At 52.2% G+C, this 9,303-nt stretch overlaps 1 protein-coding gene across 1 annotated transcript; it reads left to right on the forward strand.

Moving 5' to 3' along the window:
• The first annotated feature begins 1,575 nt into the window (after positions 1-1,575).
• Positions 1,576-4,489, forward strand: Ccdc194 (coiled-coil domain containing 194). Its single transcript, XM_026777715.1, has 3 exons — positions 1,576-1,902; positions 3,404-3,500; positions 4,353-4,489. The coding sequence occupies exons 1-3, from the start codon at positions 1,576-1,578 to the stop codon at positions 4,487-4,489; spliced, it is 561 nt and encodes a 186-aa protein (XP_026633516.1).
• The last annotated feature ends 4,814 nt before the right edge of the window (positions 4,490-9,303 follow it).

Consider the following 9,303-nt stretch of genomic DNA (forward strand, 5'->3'; position numbering starts at 1 on the left):
GGCTTGTGGCGCAGCCTCTCTGAGTCTGACTTAGTTTCTGGCTTGTGGCGCAGCCTCTCTGAGTCTGACTTAGTTTCTGGCTTGTGGCGCAGCCTCTCTGAGTCTGACTTAGTTTTCTTCTCTTCTTTCTTTTCCCTCAGATTTTTTCATTCTTTTCTGTGTCTTCCTTTTCTCCATCCTCCCTTGTTCCCTCTTTAATCTTCCTTGCCGTTCTTTCTCTCTGACTCTCAGCGTTATTGCTGGGATGTAAAGATTTGTTCAACCCAGGCACAGGAGACTGAGCCAAGACTGGACTGGAGGCCGCCAAGCAGGGGCAGTCACGCCCACGCCCACGTGCTCGTGAGCTATGGAGTGGTGGCCTTCCTCACTGCTCCGTCTGCGGGTGTCTTGCATTTGCTGCCGCTGTCGGTGGAGAGTTCGGCACTTCCCACTTCTTGAGAATCCTGCTGCGCCCTGACCTGCCTAACCGTCCAGGTGAAGGTGCTGGGGCTGCCTGATGAGAAGCGATTTGAGTTGGGTCTGGGGCAGAGTCTTCTGGTTTAATTTCGTTTCTATATAACTTAATAACTTTTTTGTCTTTTTTTTTTTTTTTTGAGGCAGGGTTACTCTGTGTAACAGTCTTGGCTGTCCTGGAACTAGCTCTTTTATATCAGGTTGGCCTCGAACTCATAGAGATCAGCATGCCTCTGCTTCCCCAGTGCTGGGATTAAAGGTGTGCACCACCACCACCAGGCTGTAATTTAATATCTTTTTCTTGTTGTTGTTGTTGTTTTCAGACCAGGCTGGCCTCAAACTCATAGTGATCTACCTGCCCCTGCCTCTGAGTGCTGGGATAAGAAGCAGGTGCCACCAACCCTGGCTTAAAGCCTTTGAGTTCAGTTTGTTTTAAATGTATTCTATTTATATTCTAATTAGGGTTAAACCCCGGGTCTCACCCACAGCCCAGGCTAGCCTCTCACTCCACCTCTACCCTCTTTGGGCTGAGGGTGACTTTGCTTGTTAGAGGCTCAGTTGGAATGTGAGAGGCAGCCAGGGACGGAGACTCCTGTAAAATGCAGGCAGGAACCTGGGTGTCTGACGACCTTTGTGTCCCAGACCTACACGCCAGGGAGACATGCTGTTCTGTGACCTGGAGAGACCCTAGGTTCCTCCCGCGCACACACAAAATAAATAAAATGTAATAAAAAATCAAGGAAAAACTTTTTATAAGGATCTTGAATCCCAGTCTCATGGAAAGATTGCCCACACGCGTGAGCACAGCCAGCGTGGAGACCTTGCAGGACCCACTCGCGTCTACCCTCCCATCTTCTGGCCTCAGTTTCCCCATCAACAGAATGGGCTCACCAGTCACTGAGTTCAGGGCGAAACTGAGGCTCAGAAGGGTCTGGTGAAAGTGCCCCCAGTTTCTTCCTAGAGCGCTCAGAGCTGACCGGCCCCAGAGGAATTCCTGTGCACCCCTCCCCATCCCTCGGGAAGCCACTGCCAGGTGGGGTGGAGCGGGACCGTGGGTGTCCTCGGAATCCCAGGGTGCCAATTAAATGCTAGTGGCCCGTCTGGGGTCAGAGCCACGGCGGGATGGCAGAGCCGGGCCCGGAGCCGGGGAGCGCTTGGCGGCTGCTGGCCCTGTGCGGGGCTGCGGTGTTTCTGGCGGCTGCCGCGGCCGGAGGGGCGCTGGTGGCCTGGAACCTGGCTGCCTCGACGGCCCGGGGTACCAGCTGCCCTGAGCCCGAGCAGGTGAACGCAACGGTGTGGCCCCCAGACTCAGCGCCTGAGATCGAAGAACTTAGGCGGCGGTTGGCCGAGGCTGAGCAGCGCCAGGAGAGCCTGGCCGGGTGGCTGCAGCGCGCCGAGGGCGACAGGAGGGAGCTGGAGGTGGCGCTCAAGGCCTGCAAGGACCGCCAGGTAGGGGCAGGGGAAAGCCAGAACGTTCTGCAAAGAGATCTTGCTTGCCTATCTCTAGGGCCTCGGTGTTCCCCAACTTTCCAAAGGGTGGAGAGAAAGTACAGGACTATCGCAGTTTCTCTTGTTTTCTAAAACGCCAGTCTTCTTGGAGCCTAACTGATCCATGATGCCACCTGTTCCTGCTGTTGGACACAAGGGAAAAGCCCGGACCCCGGACCTCTGTGCCGCTCACTGCCACTCCAGGTTCCAGTAGTCCTATTTTAAGAGAGGGACATTATATCACCAGTAATTAGGAGACTAAAGTTGGCCTCTTGGGGAGGCACCAGCGGGACCTCCCTTTTCCGGGGACCGCCCTCTCAGACTCACAAAATGGAGTGCTCCAAACCCAGTCACTGACTATATGGTGTCATACACTTGTCATCAAAGCAGAGGCAGAGGCGAGGAGATCAGGAATTCAAACTCTTCCTTAGGAGCCTGGAGAGGTGAGGACAGCCTGCGCGGCAGGAGACCCTATCACAAAAGGAAACACTCTCAGACCTAGCGTTTAAATGTATTAAAAAATGGCTGTGAATCTTTCTGAGCCTGACCCAGCACAGTTTGTATATCTAGTTTTGGTCGACACTGAACTGTGTGGGAAACACAAGACTTAACGATTGCTAGGCTGGGGGCTCCACCCTGAGCCACGCCCCAGTCCCTCACCGGGGATCCTAGGCAGGGGCTCCTGTGCAATGCCCCAGTCATCTTTTTACTTTTGATTTTGATTTTTTAAAAATGTTTATTTATTTATTTATTTGTTTGTTTATTTATTTATTATGTATACAATGTTCTGTCTGTGTGTATGACTGCAGGCCAGAAGAGGGCACCAGACCCCATTACAGATGGTTGTGAGCCACCATGTGGTTGCTGGGAATTGAACTCAGGACCTTTGGAAGAGCAGGCAATGCTCTTAACCTCTGAGCCATCTCTCCAGCCCCTTACTTTTGATTTTGAGACAGGCCCTGCCTGAGATGCCCAGTATGTCCTGGAACTCAGGCTGTGGCTATGCCTGGACCTCCTGATCCTTCTGTAGCCATCTCCCAAGTGCTGGGATGATAGGAGTATCCTGCCAGGTCCAATTGGCATCTGTGTTTTAAAGATCTAAATATCCTGGTAAACTGAGGAAGGAGGACCACAGCTTGGAGACCAGTTTTAGGTGCAAAATATGAGGGCTCTAATCACGATACAGGAAAGTCAGAATGGCTCCTGCGCGCTCTCTGCCTTCCCAAATAGATGATCTATCTGAGGCAGGGAGGTCAAGACTGCCCAGAGCCCCAGGTGTGAGCTCTGACTTTGCCTGGCTTACTTAGCCAGTCTGTTCTGCAGTGGGGACTTGTCACCCATCAAATCTGCCTGAGCTGGTGGCAAGTCCTCGACAGAGTTCACAGAACCAAGTGTAGAGTTTAGGTGGGCTTCACCGAGTTCCTATTTTGTCTCTTTCTTCCTCCCCCACTGCTGTCTGCAGAGCCGGCTTCAGACCCAGCTGAAGACCCTGAGGATTGAGATGGATGAGGCCAAAGCCCAAGGCACGCAGATAGGGCTACAGAATGGAGAACTGACAGGTGGGCTGGGGGAGGGGAGGCTGGAGGAGGGAGTGGGGAGAAAGGCTGGAGGGGGAGGGCCTGGAGGGGAAGGCAGGTCCCTAGAAACTACAGCGCACGGACCTGCAATCGCTGAGCAAACCATCTAAACAGGACATTAAAAGAACTTTAATGCACCCGCAAGGGCAGAAAACCAGAAACGAGCCTGCCAAAGATGCGAAATAACACAGACCGGGCTGTGGCTGGGCAAGGCAGAGAGTTCGCCTAGCATGCTAGGCTCCACCCCCAGCATGCACAAACCAGGACTGGGGGTTGCAACCCTAGTAGTGACCCCAGGACCCAGGAGGCTGACACAAGATGATATCTGTGAAGTGAGTTTGAGGTCAACCCAGGGACACAGTAAGATGCGGTTTTAAGAGAAACAAACAAAACAAAACAACAACAATAAAAGGTTGTATGAGCCAGATGTGATGGCAGGACGCTTGTTATCCCAGCACTCGGGAGGTAGGAATTGGGGAGTTCAGAATCTGTCTCTAGTCTTGGTTTATATACTAAATCTGAGGCTAGCCGGGGCTACATGAGACCTTGTCTCCAAAAGCTGTAATATTAAAGCGACAACTATGATGAAGATAGAATGTCATACACATTTTATGTTTGTTTTGTTTTGTTTTTTTATTTTTTGAGACCGACAGCTCTAGCTGTCCTGGAACTCACACTGTAGCCCAGGCTGGCCTTGAACTCACAGAGATCCCCTACCTTTGCCTTCGAGTTCTGGGATTACAGGCGTGCGCCACCACTGCCCAGTTTAGTCAGGCACATTTCAATTCAAGCATGCACACGGCACGCAGACTCAAGTCCCTCTGTCCCCTGTAGAAGCCTTGGCGCGTTGGGAGGCTGCAGCCACTGAGTCCAAGCAACAGCTGGAAGCGGCAATACAGCGCGCAGGCGCAGCAGAGGCAGAAGGCGAAGCTTGCGTTGGCCGGGAGGTGGCGCTTAGGGAGCACATGTGAGTTAAAGGGCCAGACACGAGTGGGACAGACGGACAGGGCCGCGGGCCAATGACTATGCAGAGTGTAGTTCTTTAGGCCAATCTGTATCTAGGGGCGTGGCTTAGGTAATCTGGCCTCTGTAGGTAGGGAGGAAGGGTAGTCGGGTGGTCCGGACTTGGAGGTGAAGTCGGATTTAGCGCCACTCGGTGAGGGGGTAGGTTGTCTGGGGGTGGGGAATCCCAGGTTGAAGATGTCACTCGGGGAATCAGTGTGGGCTCCAGGGAGGAGCAGGGAGAAAATACAAGCTTGTAGGAAAAAGGAGTAGGTAATGAGAAGAGGAAGGATTTGGAGTGGATCTTGCGTGAGAGGGCCCCGAGTCCCTGGGGAGGAGACTCTAATATGTCAGAGTGTGGAAGGGAATCGGGACCTTGCAGGGTAGGGAGCCCTGAAGGCTGAGCTCCCTGCACAGACACGGTGTCGGGGTGTCAGGCGCTCATAGTCCCCTCCTCTCCGCAGTTTCGCCCTGGAAGCCGAGCTAGCTGACCTGCGAAGAGGATCGCGCCCCCGTCCCCGCTCAGGACCGAGGTCCAAGCCCAGCAGCCGCTCCCGCCCGAGGTCTGGATCCACTAAGAGCTGCCGTAGGCCACCTCGTGACCCCCAGTAGGACGGGAGCCTTGGGTCAGGACTGACAGCGTGGGTGAGAGACGTGACCCACAGGGTCCACACGCAGCTTTCCACCCACGACGGCCTAGGGGGCAGCGCACAGAGAGACTCAATCCTCCTCTCTGGAGCACACAGCTAGATCATCACCACATAGGGAAACTGAGGCTCATTTTGTCCGGCCGCAATGGCCCTGGTAACCACGCTGCGAGGCTCGCCCTGTAGGACCGCACAGAACTCCCGTGGGATTTCAACAGAGAACCGAGGCATACTCCAGTAAGAAGGTTTACAAATTCTTAGAAGTCATAAGAATCAGGACCTGGGGCCTGAACAGTGACCCTGTTCTGGAGGAGATGCCCACTTGACAAGAAAAGACAGTGCAGGAAGTAAGAAGGGGCGCTGTCTGGATCACATGAAGGGAAGGGGCTCTCTCTGGGTCTCAAAAAAAAAAAAAATCATTGAAAGATCGAAAGTTCCCCTCCCACCTCCCTTCCTGATTCTCCCTCCCCTCTTTCCTCCCTTCTTTCTCTTTCCCTTTCAACAGTGTCTCATGTAGCCCAGACTGTCCTCAGACTAGCCTTGCTGCCCTGGACCTCCTGACACCCCTCCCCTCGGGCTGGGATTAAAGTCCTGCATTACCATACTCTACTCAACAATCTCATGTGTGCTTAGTTTCGCGATATGAGTCTTACAATTCATGTTTAACATATTTTTCCGAGACATCTTCCTATGTAGCGCAGGCTGGCCTGAAGCACAGTGTCTGGCCCCCGCTGTGAGTGTTGGCTCTATGGGTGCACTTCACCACACCTGTCTCTGTTTTCTTTGAAACTGCTCGTCCACATTTGATGTGATTAATAGTGGCGATTTCTGGATGTCTTCCATTCAGATTCCTTTCTTCATTCTTCGTCTGTTTCCTTTTGTTCCATGGCGCTGGCGATCGCCCCAGTGTGGCACACACCTGTCAACACCTCCAGTCTCAAGTCTCAGATCTGTGGATCCTGAGGCTTTGTTTGGGGGCTGGAGAAGAGGCTCAGCAACTGAGCAGCTCTGGGTTGCCTCCTCAGCACCCAGGGGTCATCTCACAAACACCCAGAACTCAGTCCCAGGGGATCCAGCGCCCTCCTCTGGCAGACTTGGGTACTGCACACATAGATGTGCGTGTTCACGCTGGGAAAGAGCAAAATAAATAAAAAATAAACCGTTTATTTATTTATTCATTTATCTATTTATTGGAGACAGGAGTTCTCTAAATAGCCCTGGCTCTCCTAGAACTCATTCTGTAGACCAGGCTGGCCTCACAGAGATCTGCGTGCCTCCCCCTGCCTCCCAAGTGCTAGGATTAAAGTCATGGACTACCAGGCCTGGCAAAACAAAACAAAACACCCACAAACACAGTGCACAGCATGGAGAGGGACCTATCAACTCTGTGCTGGGAACAAGGGCACTGAGATCCAGGTCCACTGTCTATCTCTCTAGTGAGGCTGAGTCTCAGACAAAAGCAAAACAAGTCGGGCAGTGGTGGAGCATAACTTTAATCCCAGCACTCAGGAGGCAGAGGGAGGTGGATCTCTGTGAGTTCAAGGCCATCCTGGTCTATGAGAGCTAGTTCCAGGACAGCTAGGACTGTTACACGGAGAAACTCTGTCTTGAAAAACCAAACAACAACAACAAAAAGAAACCCAAAATGTTTATAAATACATTATGTTAACTATGCCATGCAGTTAAAACATGCTAGTTAAAAACAAACTGGCTACTATTCTGGAAGTCAGTGTGATGGTTTCTCAGAAAATCAGGAATCAATCTACCCCAAGACCCAGTGACATCACTCTGGGGCATAATGTCCAAAGGAAGCACAATCATACCACAAGGACATGTGCTCAACTATGTTCACAGCAGCATTGTTTGTCATAGCCAGAACCTGGGAACAACCTGATGCCCCTCAACTGAAGAATGGATAAAGAAAGTGTGGTCCATTTACACAATGGAGGCCGACTCTGCTGTTAGAAAGCAATGACATCATGAAATTTGCAGATGAATAAATAGAACTAAAAAACCATCTTGAATGAGGTAACTCAGACCCAGAGAAAAAACACTGTATGTACTCTCATAAGCGGATAGAAGATGTAAAGCAAGGGATAACCAGACTACAGTCCACAGCTCCAGAGAATTGGGAGGGTGGGGGTGGGGGAGGGTGAAAAGGGGGAAGGGAGGGAGGAAGGGGAGGGGGGAAATGTATGGTTCATAAAAACAATTTTAAAAAAGTTAACAACACTGGCTGCTCATGCAGAGGACCCAAATTTGGTCCCCAGCACCCACATCCGTGGGCTCACAACCGCCTGCAGCTCCAGCTTTAGGGAGTACAACGCCCCCTTCTGGCTGTTGCTCTCACAGCACTCGCTTGCTCATAACCACACAAAGATACATAAAGTGTTGTGCCTGAGTCCTAGGACCCCCCAAGAAGACCACCACAGAGCCACAGTTCCGAATGCAAAATCAAGGTTTCGTTTATTAAGTACAGGCTAGCACGGGTCCTCTTCTTCACAGCCAGGACTTAATAAAGGAAACCTTGCTTTTGCATTCGGAACTGTGGCTCTGTGGTGGTCTTCTTGGGGGGTTCTAAGACTCAGGCACAACATTTGGGGACTCGTCCCAGATGATAGAAAACCCCTGGACCCCTACCCTGAAGGTTCCTGGTTCTGGACCACAGGCGAGTGACATTGTCTGTCAGATGTTTGTAGCTGTGATTTGTGATTTCTGTCTGACCTCTGTTCCGTGTAAATCTCGTAGGCTGCTAGCAGGCAGTTCCTTTTTTCTCTAACAAGGGGTTTTCCTTTCTTTGTGAGCTGAGAAATTTCTTTTTCCTTTCAAAGCAGCCTACCCCGGTGTCTGTGTCCGAGCCCGTGAGGCGGTCTGATAAGGGTCAATGTCTGGAACAGCTGACAGACCTGTGTGTAGGGCTGGGATCAGGGGTATCCAAGATGACATTCTGGAGCCCACTGGGGGATCAGGCCCTCGCCTGGAGTCTGTGGAGTGGGAAGCAGGTTCTGACCAGCTTCCTCTTTTGGAGGGTTTGCAGCCCATCTGGAGGGTATTAAGTCCTCGGTAACCTGGAGCCTCTACTGGGAGCCAGGGTCTCCTATGGTTTTGGGAATCGTGGTTGCACCCCCAAGCCAAAGGAGGTAGCCACAGCTTCAGACCCCTGACTGAGTTTGTGAGGCCTTGCTCTTTCCTCCTGGGACTTTCATCTATTGTCTGATGGTTGTCTATTTTTTTTTTTTTTTTTTTTTGGTTTTTCGAGACAGGGTTTCTCTGTAGCTTTGGAGCCTGTCCTGGAACTAGCTCTTGTAGACCAGGCTGGCTTCGAACTCACAGAGATCCGCCTGCCTCTGCCTTCCGAGTGCTGGGATTAAAGGCGTGCGCCACCACCGCCCAGCTTGTTTGTTTTATTTGTTTTCCTCCTGGGGCTTTCATCTGTTGTCTGATGATTGTCTATTTGTTTGTCGTGTTTGAGCTGGCCAGAGGAGGACTGGAAAGTGAGCCTTCGACCTGCTTGGAGCTCCGCCTGGCACACAGGCCGAGGTTAAGGCAACAGTCACAGAAGCAGTGCCGAGGTTAAAAAGGGAATAACATCTTTTGCGGCTCTGGACAGCCTAAGGAAGGACCCTTTGATGCCAGCCTCGTGAGTGCTGTGGAAAACATCGTGTTTCATCCTGGGAAGGACATCCAGATCAGACACCAGACATTGTCACCTGGCGGGGGCAGATAGAAAACCGCCCCATCTTGGCCAAGACATTTCTCGCCTCCACAGGTTAAGGTACTAGGGGCCCAAACGCAGCCCCCTCGGAGGCCCCCCTCAGCTCCAATACTCCAGAGGGTTCACAAGAGGAAGATATTTCCCCCCACCCTACATTCCTCCTGAGCCCCAAGGGTTGCATCTGGGGCTGCTGCAGGAGACCCAGTCCCGGAGGGGGAAATGGGCCTCACCGGAGAAACCAGCAGTGGGCAAGGGAACACTCCCCAACCCCAGGTTATCTAGCCTCTGAAGCCCACTGGGCCACCAGATGGAGATGGGCACCTGTAGTAATTGGAGCGGTGGGCTGCGTCCCGGCACCCGGCCGCCCACATGGCTAGCTCTACCCGAAATAATTACACGGACACTGTGTTCATTTAATCAC

This window comes from Microtus ochrogaster, unplaced genomic scaffold (genome assembly GCF_000317375.1).
Source record: "Microtus ochrogaster isolate Prairie Vole_2 unplaced genomic scaffold, MicOch1.0 UNK81, whole genome shotgun sequence".
In the NCBI taxonomy this organism is placed as follows: Eukaryota; Metazoa; Chordata; class Mammalia; order Rodentia; family Cricetidae; genus Microtus; species Microtus ochrogaster.

Excerpts from the sequence above, each read along its gene's own strand:
- Ccdc194 (XM_026777715.1), top strand. The coding sequence starts at position 1,576 with ATGGCAGAGCCGGGCCCGGAGCCGGGGAGCGCTTGGCGGCTGCTGGCC. Across the intron at positions 1,903-3,403 it reads AGGCCTGCAAGGACCGCCAG|AGCCGGCTTCAGACCCAGCT; the intron begins GTAGGGGCAGGG and ends TGCTGTCTGCAG. Across the intron at positions 3,501-4,352 it reads ACAGAATGGAGAACTGACAG|AAGCCTTGGCGCGTTGGGAG; the intron begins GTGGGCTGGGGG and ends TGTCCCCTGTAG.